The 19,190-nt window shown below is 45.6% G+C and overlaps 2 protein-coding genes across 2 annotated transcripts in view; one reads left to right on the top strand and one right to left on the bottom strand.

The window, feature by feature from the left end:
- Window positions 1-11,830, top strand: part of PHLPP2 (PH domain and leucine rich repeat protein phosphatase 2) — a 31,875-nt gene extending 20,045 nt beyond the window's left edge. Inside the window, exons 13-20 of the mRNA XM_046899685.1 lie at window positions 2,025-2,180; window positions 2,916-3,116; window positions 3,252-3,414; window positions 3,780-3,910; window positions 4,285-4,395; window positions 4,837-5,025; window positions 5,160-5,391; window positions 6,850-11,830. Coding sequence (XP_046755641.1) covers window positions 2,025-2,180; window positions 2,916-3,116; window positions 3,252-3,414; window positions 3,780-3,910; window positions 4,285-4,395; window positions 4,837-5,025; window positions 5,160-5,391; window positions 6,850-7,989 — 2,323 coding nt within the window. The 3' untranslated portion in view covers window positions 7,990-11,830. The remainder of the gene's footprint in view (window positions 1-2,024; window positions 2,181-2,915; window positions 3,117-3,251; window positions 3,415-3,779; window positions 3,911-4,284; window positions 4,396-4,836; window positions 5,026-5,159; window positions 5,392-6,849) is intronic.
- A 686-nt stretch (window positions 11,831-12,516) lies between these two features.
- Window positions 12,517-14,535, bottom strand: MARVELD3 (MARVEL domain containing 3). The gene is made up of 2 exons (XM_025154356.3): window positions 14,243-14,535; window positions 12,517-14,120 (listed from the first exon to the last, which is right to left on the bottom strand). The coding sequence occupies exons 1-2, from the start codon at window positions 14,499-14,501 to the stop codon at window positions 13,510-13,512; spliced, it is 870 nt and encodes a 289-aa protein (XP_025010124.2). The 5' UTR covers window positions 14,502-14,535; the 3' UTR covers window positions 12,517-13,509.
- Between the last annotated feature and the right edge of the window lie 4,655 nt (window positions 14,536-19,190).

Raw genomic sequence — 19,190 nt, forward strand, 5'->3', positions numbered from 1 at the left:
TACTCCCATTTCAGCTTCTGCAGCAATGTAGTAACTGGAAGCCAACAGCTAATATGATTTTGTAGTATTATTTTATTGTTTTGTACTTATAGTGACTTCTTCGAGGTACAAGGGATATTGTGGGAAGAACCAAAGCCCAGATGTTCTTGGCTGAACACGTTTAGTAGGGAGTGTGACTGTAATGAATGAGAGTGTCTGGGTCAGCTATGTTGAAATGTGAATGCAATGGTAGATTGCAGTGAAGTGCAAATGGTTGAAGTAGTTAAAGCAGCAGGCTTAGGAAATGTTCTTAGCAGTGACACTCTAATGGCTGTTGGAGACAAGACTGTGCATCAAAGGCAAGAAAAGAATGTAGCAAGGATGAGGTAATAAGAACTTTATAAATTCACCCATGCTGATGGATGATGAAATTGTAGAATGGTTTGGATTGGATGAAACCTTAAAGGTCATCTAGTGCTACCACACTCCCATGACGTGGTAGGAGACACCGTCCACTAGATCAGTTTGCCCAAAGCCCCATCCAACCTCACCCTGAGCACTTCCAGGAATATGGAGTTCATTGTTTATCTGGACAGCCTGTTCCTATCTCACCACTCTTGTAGTGAAGAATTTCTTCCTAGTATGTAACTTAAAACGTACTCTTTTAGTTTAACACTGTTACCACTTGTCCTATCACTCCAATCCCTGATGGAGTGTCCTTCCCCATCATTTCTTTTGGCCCCCTGTAGGTACTCAAAGGCCTCCGTAAGGACTCTCCGGAGCCTTCTCTTCTCACTGAACGACCCCAGCTCTCTCAGCCAGTCTTCATAGGAGAAGTGCTCCAGCCCCTTATGATTTTTATGGCTCTCCCTTAGACCTGTGCTAATAGGTGCTTCTCCTTCTCATGTTGTATGAAAGAGACCACATTTTAAGTGTGTTACATATAATGAATGTGTGGAAGTCAGACTCAGAAGTACGTATTTTTAAAAAATTCAACTATTTTTAGAGATTTTAAGTATAGGAATTCACTGTATCCACTGGGGATTTCTTCACTGTATGTCTGCCATCAACACTGTAGGTATATATGTTTCAAGTTACAACTTTGCCAATGTGGACTTTGAACTGTCAAGGTCATCCAGCAGATTAAAGCATAAAAAAGCTTTGCACAATAGGATATAGTTCATCATAAAGTTGTCTTTTAATCATCTGAAAATAAATAAAGTAGTGTCAATCGGTGTGAACAGAGAAGCCAGATCTGGATGAGTCAACTTGAGTGTGGGAATTGATGTATCTATATTTGAATAGCTTTTTGCCCAGTGTAGTTGGCTTTGTTGAAGTGTGACTAGGTCATCATCAGAGGTCTCTTCCAACCCAAACCATTCTATGAAATCAGAAAGCAGCTGAATTCATTGACCTGTGTGGAGCAGTGTGCTAATGCAGCTTTGGCGCTTAATGTTTCAGAGCTGTTCTGTACAGGACTACCAGGTTGTAATTCGAAATTATCGCCTCCCTGAAAAGGGCAGGGTAGTTCTAGGCTACGTCTAGTTGTGTTCAGGTGCCCTTTCTGAAAACTTCAGTTATTAGTTAGTGGGGATAGAGGTCTTTTCAATAAGCACTACAATTCTGAAAAATGTAACAGCATCAGAAGTACTATGGAAGTGGTAAGTAGTCTGTTAAAGTTCTGAACCTAAGCTGGCCCAGAGGAAGCACTTCTTTCTGCCTACAAGTTTAAAGAGGCATTTAAACCTATCCTTTGTGGCTTTCAACTCTTCTTTGTCTACATGAGAGAATGCTGGGTATGTGCACACAAACTCGAGTCTATCTGCAGTAGCACAAAGGGAAGTGCAGATACACTTCCAAGAGTAGAGTGACTGAAGCATCATACCACACTTTTCTGCTTTGTCATTGTTTGTATTTTATGGATCAGTGTACTTCAATTTTTCTCTGCTGTACAATCAAATAATATGTGATTAAATATTCCCTTTTCCCATTCTGTGGCTGGGAAGAGGACTGAACTAATCTGAACTAGCAAACTCTCTTTCTAGGATTCTCAGCAGCTTGAGCCTTCGGAAACTGACAGTGGGGCACAATAATCTTCAGAGCCTTCCACCTCTTCTAGAGCACATTCCAATGGAGGTGCTGGACCTTCAGCACAACCTGTTGACTAAACTCCCTGAGACGCTCTTTGTCAAGGCTCTGAAGTGAGTGACAGTATCATGGGTGTTCTGTGTTAACCTTTGAAGCTGTGAAGGCTAGTAGTGATACTTGCGTGACTGAGGTGCTATGGGCTTTATTGGTATTTGCGTCAGAGATTACGATGAGGTAATTCAGGTGCTATGAGAAATCATCCAGCTGATGTGAGAGAATCATTACATGTTTATATTTAATTACAGGAAAACAGATTTGTGCCTTACCTAACAGCCAGCCATGGTATTAACTTCAGTTGCAACTGCTTCTAAGGTCATGTTACTGCTTAGCAAGCTTTGTCTTTAGAACAAAGTTATTAATCCGGGAGCAAAGAAAAGCCATACAGATTTTCAGATGTTACTGCAGAAATACAACAGGTCTCAAAAGAACAGCAAGAGAGACCCTTACTGTACGTCTATTCAGACTTGAGTGAGCCCTTCTTAAAAGACTCAGAGTAAAAGTTCGTGTAGTCTCCTTCCACCAGTATTACCCACTTCCTCTATCTATTCTGTAGTAACCACTGTTTACTGTAAAATGCTGTGTGCATCTGCAGTGACATGTAGCTAGTGGTCATTTGTAGACTCATAAATCTTAATGTAGTTAGGGATGTTACACTGTGTTGTCTGACCTGCCTGCCTACTGCTCTTTCTCTGTCTGCATAGGCAATTTTATAGCTGTATAGCTACTTTTCCTGCTGTTAGTGGCATGGTTTAGATAAGTGTGATTTTTTTTGCATTTGCTGTGGTTAGCCTCAGGCACCTGAATGCATCTGCAAATAGCCTGGAGTCCCTGCCCTCTGCATGTACAGGGGAGGAGAGTCTGAGCATGCTGCAGCTGCTTTACTTGACCAATAACAACCTCACGGATCAGTGCATCCCTGTCTTGGTGGGACACCCGAACCTACGGATCCTGCATCTGGCGAACAACAACCTTCAGGCTTTCCCTGCGAGGTAAATATATGTCTCATGTCAGTGAATTAGAAATGTAGCTTGTAAGGGATAGTGTCTGTGGATACTGTATCTGCAGGTCCAGGAAGTGATAAATTCTGGCCTCTAAAATATGAAAATGTGTTGTTTCCCTTTCAGCAAACTCAGTAAGCTGGAACGCTTGGAAGAGCTGAATCTGAGTGGCAACAAACTGAAAACAATTCCCACAACTGTGGCAAACTGCAAGCTACTTCATACACTTATTGCACACTCTAATGACATCAGCATCTTTCCAGAGATCCTGCATTTACCTCATATACAGGTATTCTTACCTAAAAGGTGATGTGATAACAGGAGGAAGCTTGGGTAGGAGAATTAAAAGTAACTGCTACAAAAGGAACTGGAGATCTCAGTATTTTGCTCAGTCAGCTCATGAAGAGGGCACTAAGTACACTTACAAGATCTGTTGCCTTTCTTAACTGACTGAAGATGGCTCGACTCTCATTCACTGTCACTGTCTGTGACGTTGGCTTATAGGTCATCATCATTTTCATGAGCTGTTTGTGGGATACAATCAGTAGTGGGATTATCTGATGTTAGCACAGAGCACTGGAATAACTGGTAACTGATCACATGAAAGAAGAGAGAATGTTCTTTGTCATCATGCTTTTTTTTTTTCTGCTGCAGATTGTGGACTTGAGTTGCAATGAATTAAATGAAATCCTAATCCCTGAGGCGCTGCCAGCTGCTTTGCAAGAGCTGGACCTGACTGGAAACACAAACCTGGTGCTAGAACACAAGACGCTGGATATCTTCAGGTGAGAGTCATGGAGTTGCAAAGCCAGTAGTGACAGGTACAGGAAAGGGAAAGTCTTCCCTGGAGAGGAAATGTGATAACAACATATATAACACAACATTGTGTAATTTTAGTGTTCCCTGCCTGAGGCAGCTGAAGCTTTCTATCCTGTAGTAAGGGAAAGGACTGGGTTCAAATCATCAAAGCAAAAAACTTCTCAAGTGGAGGTTCTCCCAGCTGTGTCTGGCATATGTATTCTGACATCTTCAGATGCCAAGACTTTAAATTCCTCTTTGCTGTTGTCTAAAATTCTTGAGTGGATGTGGCCAAACAGTACAAGATGTTCAGCATGGCGTCTGGGAGAGAAGAATTAATTTTTTTCTTCTCTCTCTATAGTCACATTACCACGCTCAAGATTGATGCTAAGCCCTCCCTCACAACAGACTCGGCACTCACTTCTACTTTTTGGAGTCATGGAGTAGCTGAGATGGCAGGACAAAGAAATAAGTGAGTATCCTGGTCTGCTGGACCCTGACGCTTTGTCTCCTCAAGGTACTAGGTGAAGTGCATTGCTAAGCATCCAAGCAGACATGTTTTGCTGAGTAGCTCATCCATTCCCATCTCTCTGAATCTCTTGCTTAGTGTCACTGTTGCTTACCCTCATTTGTCATGCGTATCTTGGGACCCTTGGGCAAGGCTTTCCACTCTAGCAGAGATGCTTTTGCTATTGCACGCATACTACATCTATTTTTCTTAGTGCAATCAAAGAAGGTTTGGGCATTCCAATAATAAACAATAGCTGAACATGCTGTGGGGAAGTGGATGTCAAGACAGTGGCTTTATTGCCTTGTGAGAAAAGTGCTCATGGCAAGGTGCTGATGGCTGTGGTTTTGGAGACCATACAGTCCTCTGAGGCAGATTAATTTTGCCTGTATGCTTTTCTAACAGGTTGTGTTTGTCATCCCTGGCACTGGGGAGCTTTGCAGAAGGGATGGAGGCTGTGTATGGCATGTTTGATGGTGACAAGAACGAGGAGCTGCCACGCCTGCTGCAGTGCACCATGGCCGATGTGCTCCTGGAGGAGGTACAGCAGTCGGACACAATGTTCATGTCCAACACCTTCTTGGTCTCCCACAGGTATGACAGTGAGCAAGCTGGTCCTGGGTGGGACCTGTATAGGTGCATCAGTTAATGCGCTAGGTGGGGTGAGGCAGCCCTTCAAAGTGTCTGTCGTGAAGTCTGGAGCCTTCCTGCATCTTCTCCTTCAACAGGAAGCTGGGCATGGCTGGGCAGAAGCTGGGTTCCTCTGCTGTCCTTTGCTATATTCATCACGATATGGCTGATCCAGCGAGCCCCTTTTCTCTGACTGTGGCCAATGTGGGAACATGCCAAGCTGTTCTTTGCCGAAGTGGAAAGCCACTGCTCCTCTCCAAAGTCTTCAGTCTTGAGCAGTGTACCGAAGAGGCCAAGAGAATCAAGGAACAAAAAGCAATTATAACAGAGGTTGGTTTGGACTCCCCTCACTTCAACTTCCACCCTACAGTAAAAGCTTGTTTCAAGTACTTGCCATTCTGAGCTTCGCTGCCTGCACAGTACTGTAGGAGAGAGGATGGTGTGAAGGTCTTCAGATGACTTATCTGTTGCTTTCTGCTCTGTTTCTCTTGCTAATTAGCTGTTCAGAATTGCATGTTCCTTAAATACCCATCATAGCTTGAGAATTACAGGTACAGAATGCCGTGGATGAAGAGAGGAGAAAAAAGAAAATCTGAAAATAAATGGGGATGTGGAGGTTGGTACATAATACTGCTCATGACATAGATGAGTGTGAAGAAGAGCCACTGAGGAACAGAGCAGGGCCTGAGAAATCATCTTGTCTCAAAACTCAAAGTGTCTGGTCTATCCTATTTCATGAAAAGTATGACTCAAATATCTTTCTTTGGATGTCTTCCATGTTTTACTCACTGAAGGTGTTATTCCCATTAGAGAGTGATTTTGTGCCTGGTGTGCATAGCCAGTAAGCACACAGTCAAAATTCACATTAAGGTCTCTATTTTAATTCTGCACAGAAATAGGTGCTTGACAATCTCCTGTAAAGTAAGCATAAAATAGAAGCATCATTATTTATGCATAGCTGTTTACAAAACTATTTCTCATTATAGTTTCTAATTAGTTACTCTGTTTCATCTTTGCTGAGCACATGTATGATGGAGCTAGAAGAATTCTAGGTTTGGGAGGGAGTAGCTGCAATCTCATTACCATCTTGTTAATTATATGTTAATGGCCCTTAATGAGCCTAAACTTACTTGTAGGGCACTTTCCCTTCCTCTTCTGTTGACACCAGCACATTATTGCATTTAACATACCTGTGGTCAAATTTTCTCTTTTCACTAGTTATTTTACATATTTGTGATCTGTTGTTTATACTTTCTTGTCCTTGGTGGACCATCTAAGGGATTAGTGGCCACTGAGACATATGAAAGTAGATATCAGGTAGCAACAGGTGGAAATTTACACACAAAAAATGCTGAAACATCCAGTGTTTTTTATGCAAAAACATTAGAGAATTCTCCAGGAACCATTTTAAAGGTTAATTTTCTAAAAACTGTAAGTAAGAGGGAAATTCAAAAGAACTGGAAAATATGTAGTCAGTAAAGAACTGAGAAATCAGTGCCATTCATGTTAGCCTTATGCACTGTGGGTCTTTTAAAAAGTTTGAGGCTATCTGCTTGAAAGGTTTCTGACAAAGGGATAACCTGTTTTTGTGTTTTGCCAGATGCTAAACTCTGTAGCACTTAGACTGAATCTTGGACCTGGATCCCTTTCTCCTATAGTGTATCTGATGTTACCTGTGTATTGGCATTTCTCAGGGCTCCAAAACCAGTTCATGGGCAGGGTAAAGAGTGCTTTCCAAATGATCTAATACCAGACCTAATGCTACTGCTTTGTTTTTCTTGTCTGCAGGACAATAAGGTAAATGGTGTGACTTGCTGTACTCGGATGCTAGGCTGCACATACTTGCACCCTTGGATCCTGCCCAAGCCACATGTCAGTTCCATTCCACTGACTGTACAAGATGAGCTGCTGCTTCTAGGGAACAAAGCGTTGTGGGAACACCTTTCTTACACAGAGGCCGTCTCAGCTGTGCGCCATCTACATGACCCTCTAGCTGCTGCAAAGAAACTCTGCACATTAGCCCAAAGCTATGGTTGCCAGGACAATGTAGGTGCAATGGTGGTGTATCTGAACATCAGTGAGGACAACTGCACATGTGAGATGCATGGCCTCTCTTTACCAGGCCCTGGGGGATTTAGTTCCACCACTGCCAAGACAGCGACGCCTTCCTCTAGCAGTGGAATTGCTTCAGAGTTTGGTAGTGAACTGTCTGCTTCCGAGGCTAGCAGTGAGGTGGGCTCTACTGCTTCAGATGAACACAATGCTGTTGGTCTTGATGGCAGTTTGCTACCACGACAAGAGCGACGTTGCAGCCTACATCCTCTGCTCCCCTCAAGCATCTTTCAGCGCCAGCCTTCCAGTGCCACCTTCTCTAGTAACCAGTCTGACAATGGCTTGGATAGTGATGATGAACAGCCTGTGGAAGGTGTGATGACAAATGGCAGTAAAGTGGAGGTAGAGGTGGATATCCACTGCTGTAAAGGGAATGGTCTGGAATTTGAACCTCCTGCTTTAGAGTACAGCTCCTCTGCTCCAGGAGTAGAGGATGACTCTGGACTTGTCCTCATCATTCAGAGACAGAACAGCATAAACAGCACAGCTGCACATGGAGGGGTCAAGGAAAAGTGTGAACTGCAGAAATCTCCTTCCACATGCTGTCTCTATGGAAAGAAGCTTTCCAATGGCTCCATTGTGCCCTTGGAGGAGAGCCTTAACCTCATTGAAGTAGCCACAGAGGCTCCCAAGAAGAAGACAGGTTATTTTGCTGCTCCATCCCAGATGGAGCCAGAGGATCAATTTGTGGTGCCACCTGATCTGGAGGAGGAAGTGAAGGAGCAAATGAAGCAGCACCAGGAGAATGGAGCAGATCAGGAGCAGAAAGAAGAGTCTGCAGTGGCTCTGACAGAGGAGTTTGACACAGCTTTGTAATCCTACAAGTACAACTCCCACTTTGTCTGTCCCAGGAAGCTCTATCCTGTAAGGGCTGTCATGCCCCCAAGCGGAGCTGAGCTCTGCAAGGCATACAGGCATCTGCTGCTTCCTTAATGCAGTGGAGAAAAAATTAGGAGTGCTATGGTCTGGGCTGTTTACTTTTTGCTGTTGTCTGTTCTGAGTGCCCAGATCAGCTGTGTTCTGTTTGGAACTGTCTGGAAATTATGCAAGTGCTAGAAAAGGCAGGTGTTCCAGTGCCTCCCTCTTACTCCTTAAAGCCTGAGGTTCTGCCAGCTTGGCAGGAAAGGGGCTGGTGTATTGTGGGAGGGGGAAAGGGAAGGCTGTTGAGGACCAGTCTGCAGTGTTTGGAGTCTGAATATTTCTGACACAGGCGTTCCTGGCAGTGCCTGACTTCATTGTTCCTTGAAAGAATACAGCCAGTTGGAATGAAGCTGACCCAAGAATGGTTTCCTACGTGAATTGCAAGCACTTTTATTGATGCACTTAAGCTGTTCTCTTCCCCTTCAGCACAGCACTTTATTACTTAGGGCCAGGGGAGAGAGCACTCCAGTGCCCTCCACAACAGGTGGGAGGGAGCGGGGGAAGCTGATTTTCCCAGTACTGTTAGGGCTTCTGAGGATTCAGGGTACGGGTGTTCTGATGAGCACTGGTGCAGGGTAGAGTGAGAATTATAATGGGATCAGCCTATGCGGAATGAGAAAACTCAGCTGGGTTGTAAGTGGGTGTCTACTGATGCATTTTACATGGAACATGGGAAAGATCACCTCTGGACTTAGTGACTAACATGTAGAGCTAGTGCTTCTAGCTGCAGAGCACAGACCCAGCTTAGCAGCTTGTTCACCTTTGTCACATGTGCCTCATAGTAGAGGCTTCCTGTATCCAGAAGACATGACATGAAACCATGAGCTGCTGCTGGTTTCATTCTAAGTGGAAATCAACGTACAAGTGGTGTATTGTTCTAAGGCTAGCAAGCAGTTGGGCTGTTCTTTGTATGCAGAGTATTCAGTAATACTATTAATGTTACCAAATTACTATTACAGTAATAGAGTATTTGGTACTCTTTTCCACCAACATTAATTGCGTTATCAGCCACAACATCTTTGCTTGTGTCTGAAAATAGAAGTCATAGTCCAAATCCAGAGCAACCTGTGTTTTGTGATGCATGCCCAATTTGGCCACCAACAAGGTGAAAGTATCTTTGTTTCTACTTAGTTTTCAATGGAAAAGGGGGGAGGGAGTAGAGGGGGGGGGAACTTTTCACCTTAAAAACATCTTTATCAGCACTGCGAAAGAGATGTTTAAAACAGTCCCACTAATGGTAAAATGCCCAGCCTGCAGTTGTCACACGGTTCTGTTAAGGTTTTTGGTGCAAGGGGTAAATGAATTCTCTATGTAATCATCTTATGGAAGCATTGTGAAAAGTCCGTGGCCCCCAAAGCATGCAGATGTCTTCCCTGTCTGGCAGAGGGCTGGACACCAGCTGTCCCTGTCACTGGTGGTGCAATAATATGGAGTATAACGTGGGCTAGTGCCTTTTCTTCTTTATTAATTGTATTTATGAAGAAAATGTGAAAGTTTCTTCTCAAGATCTCTGAGCAGCTTGAGTTGTATATTTTTGGATCGAGTTCAGGCCTTGAATTGAAGGAATGCTGTACAGACAACCTGTGGGATTCCAACAATATAGATCTTTTGTCAAAAATCTACAGGAGTTGTGCTTAAACTTCAGAGCTCCTTGAATTTCTCACTAGGGAAAAGGCATATTTTTACCATACTTGAGAGCAACTTTTTGGGATATACCTTGTACTGGTTATGGTGTAATCATGAAACAACCCATCTTTTTTTTTCCCCAACTTGTGAGTTTTGGCCGTGTTTAATTGTCTGTTTTAGTTGGAGAGAAATGCTCACTCTTAGGATCACAGAAACAGCATTTTAAATTCTTCAGGCAGAAAAACAGCAGCAGGAAAGTTTCAGAGAGCAAAACTCAGCTCTCTTTCAGGTTCTCTTCATGTTAAATATGCAGAAATGGCTCACCTCAATGTATTTGACAGTAACTTTCAGTACCTGTGCCCAGGCCAACAGTGTCTGCTACCTGCTCTGTTCAGTGTCGGACTGATGCAGGATTATACACTTCTTTCTGAATAAGATTGTGGTGAACCTTGCACTAGGAGAATGGTAGATGTCAATGCAAATTGGGACTCTTTCTTGTGCTGATGTGGAAAATCCAGTGTGTCCTTGCCAGCCTGAACCATTAGCACTGTGTGAAACATAGGTATGGCCATGGGGAGTTTGTTGTGAATGCCCATGTCTAGTTCAGTAGGAAGGACAGGATTAAGTGAAGCCTACATGGAATGCACAGAACCACTACTCAGCCTTTTCTCCAGCTCTGTTTCTGGTTTTGAGGCAGAAAGAGAGTTTGTTTTCTATGAGTGTGAACTTTTGTGGCAGAATGTAAAACTATAGAGTCCACTGCTGCTTCCAATTAGATTGATACTGTGAACTGCTGCTCTTATTCTTGGTAGCACCTCCTTTTGTTTTTTGGCCTCTCTGAAGACAGCAAAATTCCTTTGTCTTCCTCATGATCCTTACTAACATTGGACATACATCTCAGACTTCTGATTGGTGCTGCTGTAGGTGGAACACATGTGGATTGGAAAGTCTACCGAGGGCCTCATAGTAGAGGATAGAAAGTGTGTTCCTTCAGAGTTGTCTCCCTGTTCTCTTCTGCTCTCTTCCTTGAATTCTGTGTGTGGCTCTTGCAGCTGACATCATTTTCATAGAGCCACATCACCAAGAATGTTCCATTCTTTTTTACTGCTGGAGGTTCTCTGTGTGGGGTCATTGAGCTATCTGACTGCTGCCAGAGCTACCGTGCTCCAGGTGGCCACAATGAGGTTAGGCTGGGGAATTTGTTTGTCTGTCCCTTCAGTAGTTCTGGCTTTATTGCCAAGCATGTTTTCTGAGAACAGGCACACTGGAGGCAGTGACTGGCCTGGCCTGGCCTGACCAGAAAGACATTAGCAGAAAAAGTCAGTAAAGGCAGTATTGATGCCTGGTTTGGGCTTGAGTATTGAGGATAAAGCATACCTTCAAAGTTGTGCCTGGCACCTGGAACAGACCTGGGGGAGACAGTGCAGACTGCTGAAGCCTGATCAGAGTCTTCAACCAGACAGGAGGGAAAAATCCAGTTCCATGGAGTGGGTATTTCCCTCTGTGGGAAGGTCTGCTGTGAGGCCTGAATTAATATTTCTAGTACCCAGGATTTTAAGACACAGTTAAGGCCCTGGGACTTCCAGACGTTTCTGCACTCCTCCTGGATGGTGATGTCTTTCATGTCACTTGCCAAAGGGCATTTCTGGACAGTAGGTTCACCTCTTGCATTTTGTGCAGTCATTGTCTGCTGTTCCATTGCAGTCTGAAGACTTTGGTGTTTTTTTCTCCTTTTTTTTTTTCCATTTAAAAATGTTATTGTTTTGACTCATGACCCAGTGCACGTTAAAGAAATATTGCAGCACACCACTTATAATCTTTTTTTCATGCTTTCTATTTTACAAAGGAAAACATTTTGTGTATCCCACTGTAGCATGCAGCTGTAATAATTCCTTTTTTACAGTACGCAGGAATAGATTGTTCTGTGAATGCACCTTCAGCAGTGTGGCCTTTGTGTGTACTGCATTGGAGAGGCAAATACCATTGCTGGAAAACACTATTTCGATGCTTCTTTACTCAGTTGTATAGAGCAGTTCAGGAAGGAAGAATATTTTTGCATCAACTTTTCAGCTGACATAGCAATAAAGATTTTTACTTTTGACTAACTACATATTCTGAGTCTGTTACTGCACTGGAGGGAGTCTGTGCAATATCCCAGTCACACACAGTAAGGGTTAGCCATAGTTGTGCTGTAAGGTCCCTCTCCTTGAGCTCTGTGTTACTTCTACTCATCAGCCTTCCATACAAAACATGTGCAGAACACTGAGAGTAGAGTTTGAAGTACCAAATACTGGACAGCTCTCTGTACCCCACCAGAGGCTGTGTACCTGTGAACTTGTGAATAACACTGTATAGGTCTTTAGAAGTAACTGCAGCAAGCAAGCAGTATGGAATCAGTAGAAGAAATAGGGCCCCAGTGGACTGTCCACATAAATCCCTGCCTTCAGATGCTCAGTGCATCTGACTTCTGAAAGGGAGCAGAAGTCACCTGAAGTGTTACAATGTAGAATTTACTTCTGTTTTTCTGGTTGCAGTAGTGTTCTGTGGCTTCAGAAATCGCAAGATTTAGTCACTGGTGAAACTGGAGGTCAATCGATGACAGAGCACGCTTCTAATATGTTGCTTTTTGGATTTTTTTTCTCCTGTGGGGGTGGAGTTGGCCTTTTAAACCAGTGGTGATTAATCCTCGTGTGTGTTAATGCACACTGTGGGCACCGCTCTGAAATGGCTTTTCATTCTGAGCATGGTGCTAGTCTTTTTTTCTTTGAATCTACAAAAACAAACAAAACCAACAAATTTCTGAAGAGAAAGTTCACTTTTATTTGTTCATAATACAAAATCAGTCTCATTTCCCTACCTTGTATACTAAAAATGTTTTGCAAACAACACACCTTTGTCTTAAATCACAAAATGGTTGCATACAAGTTACATAAAAGACTGCTCCATCCAGAATGGTGCCCTTACCAGGAGGGAGCGAAAAGAAGGCACTGTGTCATAAATTAAGCTGAGTGTGAGTTCACCACCCTACAAGCTTATTTCAGGAGTCTCTGATGGCAATATAAATGCTATTTTAAAGCTGCCCCTTTAGCACCAAGAGACCTTTACAAAGCAGGAACTGGCAGCCACAACCATCAGCTTCACTGCTCACTTTTAAGAGTTCCATTCTCAGTGGACAGTTGCAGGCCCTTTCTAAAAGATTCAGCTGTAGGAAGCTGTTCACCAGCATGTGTGTCTGCAACACATCTTAGCCATGCTACTTGATGTGCTCTGCATGATTACTGATGTTAATTATCCTACTGCTAGGAGGATTCTGGGTATGATGTTGCCCAGGAGTTCTGTTCTAGTACCCTAAGTACGAGGAGGCAAAAGGAAACCCAGAGCTCAGGTATGTGATCTCTTTCAGTCATCTACATTTAGGAACAAGGACTTCTCCAAAGCTGAATTATCCTCCTAGGCTTCACAACCTGCAAGCATTCAAAACCAAGCTTGCTATTTAGACAATGCCTGTGCATTACTGTGTTTATAAGAACAAGTTACCAGTGCATTCTGTCTCTAACATATGCTGGAGAGGCAGAAGAGCAACCTGATGAAGACAATCTGTGGGGCTTACATGTCCACTAATAATTTAACAGTGCAAATTCAAGTTTGGACAGCTTGGTTTTGCTATTTGGAGCTATGCTCTTGGTGAATGCTCTGTTACAGTAACAGGAAGGCATTGTCCCCAAGCAAGTAAAAGCATGCCCCAAGGCAGGCAAAAATCGGGACCACTACTGGAGCAGAGGAATAATTCTATGGCTCATATGCATGTTCTGGCTTCTGTTTCAGTTTGTGAACTATTCTGTATCCTCTGATGGCCAGGCCTGCACCAAGCAGGAATGCCACAACAGCTGCGCAGCCCAGGAGGCCAGCAGCAATCTCTGCTCCGTGCATGCTGCAGCTAAAGCCCCGATAGCCTTTGCTTTGGTAAAGCTGCGCCCTCTCTTTGCACACCGATGAATCATAAACCCCCAGCAGATGATGGAAGAAATAGTACAGAGCAAACAGCAAACCCACTGCAACCACTGCGTCCAGGATGCATTCCACTATGAGCAATGCCGGAAAACGCCACGGTAGCCGCACAACACCAACCACAATCAGTGCGGAAGAGAAGACCATAAGGGCTCCTCCCACGGCCATCGCTGCCCTGGCTATGGGCACCTTGAGCTGGGTGAAACGCCGGTCCAGCTGCTGCGCTTTCTCTCCTTCCGCTCCACTCAAGCCGCTGTACGCCCCGCCGTACATGTAGTAGTAGATGCTGCCCTGGTCGGGGACGCCCGTGTAGCCCCCCGCCGAGCCGTAGGACACGGAGCTGCAGACGAGTATCAGCGCGGCGAGCAGCGCTCCCACCAGCTGGCAGCAGGCTGTAAGGAGAAGCGTGCCGGGCTGTTGCCGCCGCGCACCGGCAGAGGCCGGGCCGATGCCCGTCCGCTGCACCGAGACAGAACAGAAGGAGCGGTCCCCCCTTCCCCCGGACCCCGCTCACCCCGGCCTGTGCGCAGGTAGCGGCAGCGGCGGCACTCCAGCAGCCCTGGCGTGTCGGCACGGCCCCGCGGCGGCCCCGCTCCGGGCACGGCGCTGCCGGGAGACAACGGCGTGAGCGGCAGCGGTGGGAGCCGCGCAACCCCTCTGCCCCCCGCCATCCCCCCGCGTTCCTCACGGCCGCCGCCCGACCCGCTGTGCCGAGCCGAGCCCCGGCCGTCCCCACCCCCTCGCGGGGCTCGAGGGCAGCTCCGCTCCGCCATGGCCCCGCGCGGCCCCCGGCGCTGGGGGAGGAGTGGAGCGCCGCGGGGCGGTGCCAGGTGCTGCGGATGGACGTCTTTGCTCCTCCGCGTGGGGTCGCCCCGCTCCTCTGCGAGGGCCGCGCGGAGGGCCGGCTTCCCCTGAGCGCTGTTTGTCGGTGCGACTGACCCCCCGTTTTGCCCGCTCCATTCCGCTGAAACTCCCCGCGGTCCTGCAGTTCACCGTCTGCCGTACAAAAGTACTTTCTTGTACCTATTAGAAACCGAGCGGCAGTTGGTTTCCACAGGTCCCCCTTTTGCTGCGCTGCAGCTTTGAGTGGAAGTGTTCCGCATCCTCTCCCTCCTCAGTCCTCTCCCCGGTGTCTCAGTTTCTCACGGGGCAGCCATTCTGTGCACCCTTCCGGTTCCCCTACACCCTTCTTGTAGCCAGGCCCACACACAGTGCCCAAGATGCAAGTGCATCGGTGTTCCTGTTTTATGGGGAAGTGGCTCTCTGGCTTCCCTTCGGCCTTTCCTGGCAGTGTTTAGTATTGTGCTGCTCCTCCCGCTGCCCAGGAGCATGGGGCCTATCTCCAACACTTGGGATGTGTCCTTCAGTGCTGCTGCCGGTTCCAGTTCACCACTCCATATGTTCAAGCAATTTTCTTCAGACCTATTACCTTGTATTTATGAACACAGAACCACGGAGGCCTCTTCAGTGTCTATTTGCTGGAGGCCACCTCAGACAATGCAGTGTGGCATTCTCACAAGCCACCCAGTTTCCATGCAGAACAATGTCTGGCTGCCCAGCAGGACTGGCCGCTTCCACCCCGGAGTCTGCTGAGCACAGCTGTCACCGTGTGGCTGGGAGGAAATTAATTGATCCTTTGTTTGCTGGTAGTTGCTGGAGTGAAGGCAAGTGAGTGTATGTGGGAAAAAAATAAACATAGAGCAACACAGAAACACAAAGGGAAACACAACACAGCCAGAGAGAATGCTCTTTTCCAAGGGTTTGCTCAACTGCTGCCTGGAAAAGCATTAGCATTGCAAAGAGGTGCTTTTGTTGCATTTAGGAAAACAGACTTTCAAGGAAACAGGTTACTCCAGGAGGTCTCACTGTCTGAATACATGACGAGAAGTCCAGTTTCAGCACAAAGGTGCAGAAATACATTTTCTCCATCTGTAAGAACAGTGAGATCACTCTTCTTTCCTTGCAGGAGAAACAGCAACAGATCTGCAGCCTGGTGCACTGAGAGGCCTGCAGAGTGGGCTGTGCTGCAGCCTTGACACTGCAGGACAACAGCCTCCAGCCCATTTCACACTGCTGCATGAAGTGGGGCTCTGCAAACTTGCCTTAAAATCTACTTTGTTTGCAGAGAAGAGAGAAGCAAACCAAAATGAGTTCTTGTTTTTCTCCAGTTCAGATAGAGGGGGCAGGAGGTATAGGACGATGTGAAGTTAGGAAATGGAGAGACCACGTGGAGCCCAGGGTGGGGGATTTGGAGACTGCGCAGATGCTCATCAATAGACTCTCACACATGTTTTGGTGTGCTCACATTTCAGTCCCTCGTGTTGATATGTTAGAACCAAGACCTCCTTACTGCTGGGAAGAGGATGGGTGTAAAAGTTATCAGCAACTCTTTATTAAATTTTAGGATCGTGGCAATACCGTTTTGCCTAGTAGGGCTGTTAATTGTCATGAAAGGGATATGAACAACCAAACTGAATAGCTGTGAGTAATAATAAGGGATCAAATAGTCATTTCTTATGCAGTGTTGCTGCTGGTCCTTCAGCAACTTGAGCCAAAACTGTGTTTGGATTTTGTGACGTGCTGAAATTAACTAGCTCAAAAAAAACCAAACAAAACGACAGAGCTGGGAAGTGCTGTTGATTTGGTGACACATCAATGTTCTACTAGAATGTTTGCCGCCAGGTACAAACTTCAGGTCATTACTGATCTGACTCAATCGTATTCAATTTCTGTATTGAGAACTCTTACCAAAATGTTTTACATCACTTGTGCTCCAATTATCACAGCTGGTAAACCAGTCAGCACTGCCTTTTGGGTTTCTGTCCTCAGTGCAACAAGAAGCAGCAGTGGAGAAGAGAGCAACAAGCTCTGTTTACCTTTGCTTTGGCTTCTTTTTTTTTTTTTTTTTTTTTTTTTTTGTTTGTTTGTTTGTTTGTTTTGTTTTGTTTTGTTTTGTTCTGTTTTTCTCTTCTGTTTCTGGCTGCTCCTGATGTCATTGCCTCATGATGGGGAACAAAGGGCCGGGCCTGGCTGCCGTGGGCCAGGAGCTCTGACCTCGTTCATTGCCCTCCCTGGGAACTCTCAGGCTGAAGTAGAAAGAACAAGTCATGAACTGCTTAATACTTCTCCAGCACGAGGCAGCTGGGAGCTGCAGCACAATCCCTGCTAAACACTGCAAACAGGTTTACCGTCTCATGCAAATAAATAGTCATGGAAACAGTGAGTGCAGCACAGTGACAAAGCGGCTGTGCTGCAGGAAAGAATGGGAGGTTTTTGTGAATCACAAACTGAACTCAAGTCCACAGTGTCATCCTGTTGCGAAAAAAGCTAACATTGCTAGGGTGTATAAACATAAATGTCACATGTAGGACATGTGAAGAAATTCTTCTGTTCCCTCCTCCCCCTGCTTTTTGCTCTTTTCTATAGCAAAAGAAATCTCTGGAAATACAGCCTATGAAACAAGACTTAGCCCAGTCCTCTTGTTTGCTTGAAAAAGTGCCTGTTAACAACTCGCAAGCTGGTCGATAAGGAGGCACTTTAACATCCTGCAAGCTTGTAAAAAAACTGTTGTCAAGAGAAGGGTAAGATTTTGTTCTCCTTATCTGTCATTGGCATGATCAGGAAGCAGTGATCTTAATTTGAAGCAAAAGAGATGTGATTTAGGCACCCTCAAAGAAAAAATGAAGAAAAAAAGACACCCTACCTCCAGTGCTTCTTAAGTTAGAGGGCAGTTGTTGCTGGAGCAGCTTAGCAGGACATGTTGTAGGTCTCCATCACTGGAGCTCACACTCAGTCATGGGAGTGGCTGAACTCTCTGTGTTCTGAAAGGAAAGTGCCTCAGGCTACCTATGCCACTCACCGCAAGCTCATGTTGTCCCCTTGTACTACAGAGCCATTGTGTTCCTTTCCATCTCATCCCCATTGGCTGGTCACTGCCCGCATGGCTTCAAGGCCATCCAAGGGACGGTTGCCTCAAAAAACGATGCAACAGCACAAGTATCTGAAGTCATACCTCAAACATGAGGTACGCACTTACGCAACACTTGTCTGGATGTAAGCAAAGAACAAGGCTTGGCAAGGTGCTTGTCTTCCCGGTGCCTGCACCCAGGAGCCACTCACGTGGCCACTAATGTGGAGCATTCTTTGCTGCAGCTCTAGGAGGGCCTGTTAGTCCTTCACTGTGGCTGCTGGGCCTGTAGTCACCAGTGCTGCAGACACTCCATGAGTCTGGGGTGCTCGCTGCTTTGCTCAGTTAGAAATGTCTTGGGAGCCAGTAATCAGTCACAAAATTCACTGGAGCCATGGAGTCTTCATGGCTGTTTGTCCATCTAAAGAAGAGATTAATAAAAAATTGCTTAAAAATAAAAAATAAAGGGAAAAATTACATACTTGGTTATTAAAGACCGATACTACTAGAAAGGTCTAAACAGCAATCAGGTGACAGACATTTAGTGGAGCACCCTTGACCTTGTTAGGGCTGTACCAGTGTCAGAAAGAAGCAGACAGAAATTGCTGGAAAGATAAGCAAAATGCAGGAGGTAATTACTGAAGAGATTTGCAATTGATCCTGCTAGATTTTTATGCAGAGCAGCTGAGTGTCTGTCCCTGGATCAGCATATCCTGAATGGTGCAGAGCATATGTGCAAAACTCGATTGGAGCATGTTCTGCCTGCAGCCTAACTGAAGGCATGGATTTGCCTTTGTAGTAATGCTTGCATCCATGCTCCACTCAAGCAGCCATTTGTCAGTCCTCCTTCATAACTGTGGCTCATCTTGGAAGAGCAAACTGCTTGTTTTTGTAGGTTCGACCTCTGTTCACAGAAACAGTCTTCAGAGCAGTTGTGGTACAAGAGTGAGGCAGTACCAAGAAAACATCAAAGCCATCATCAGTTTCTTGTTCCAATAAGACAAAGGCCCATTGCTGATGCTACAGAAGAAAAAGGGAGCTGAAGAGTTACAAAACAAGAAACCCATAGGGAGGAGCTTCTGAGAAAGTGGAACAGATAGTGGTGTGAGGGCTGGTGGGGTACAGAGGACCACCAGCTGCCTTACTGGCAGAAATATGCACCACAGAGTATGGACACCTTTTTTCCTGCATTATGCATGGATTGGCTTCACTGCATTTGGAAAACCTGAAATGCTGAGTAGTGTGCTCATGCTTTGGTCCTGGGAGGCTTTGTGAGCACAAAGGGATGGGGAGGGCTGTATGACATGGGATTGTCCAGATAAGGACTGGAGTCACGCAGGGAGAGGAGAACAGCATAGCAATAGCAGGATAAACCCACTGACCCCATTGCACTGTGTCCTTTCCCTGTCTGGATAGGTTCTCATCCTTATGTAACTGAGTCTACCTGTGCCTCCAGAGCCACATTTTTCCCCTCTTGGCCACAGGCCACCCCACCATGCCCTCCCCTGAACCCCACTGCAGTGTGCAGGATTATGGGTAGAGCTTTGGTTGCATC

This window comes from Gallus gallus, chromosome 11, assembly GCF_016699485.2.
Source record: "Gallus gallus isolate bGalGal1 chromosome 11, bGalGal1.mat.broiler.GRCg7b, whole genome shotgun sequence".
Lineage (NCBI taxonomy): Eukaryota > Metazoa > Chordata > Aves > Galliformes > Phasianidae > Gallus > Gallus gallus.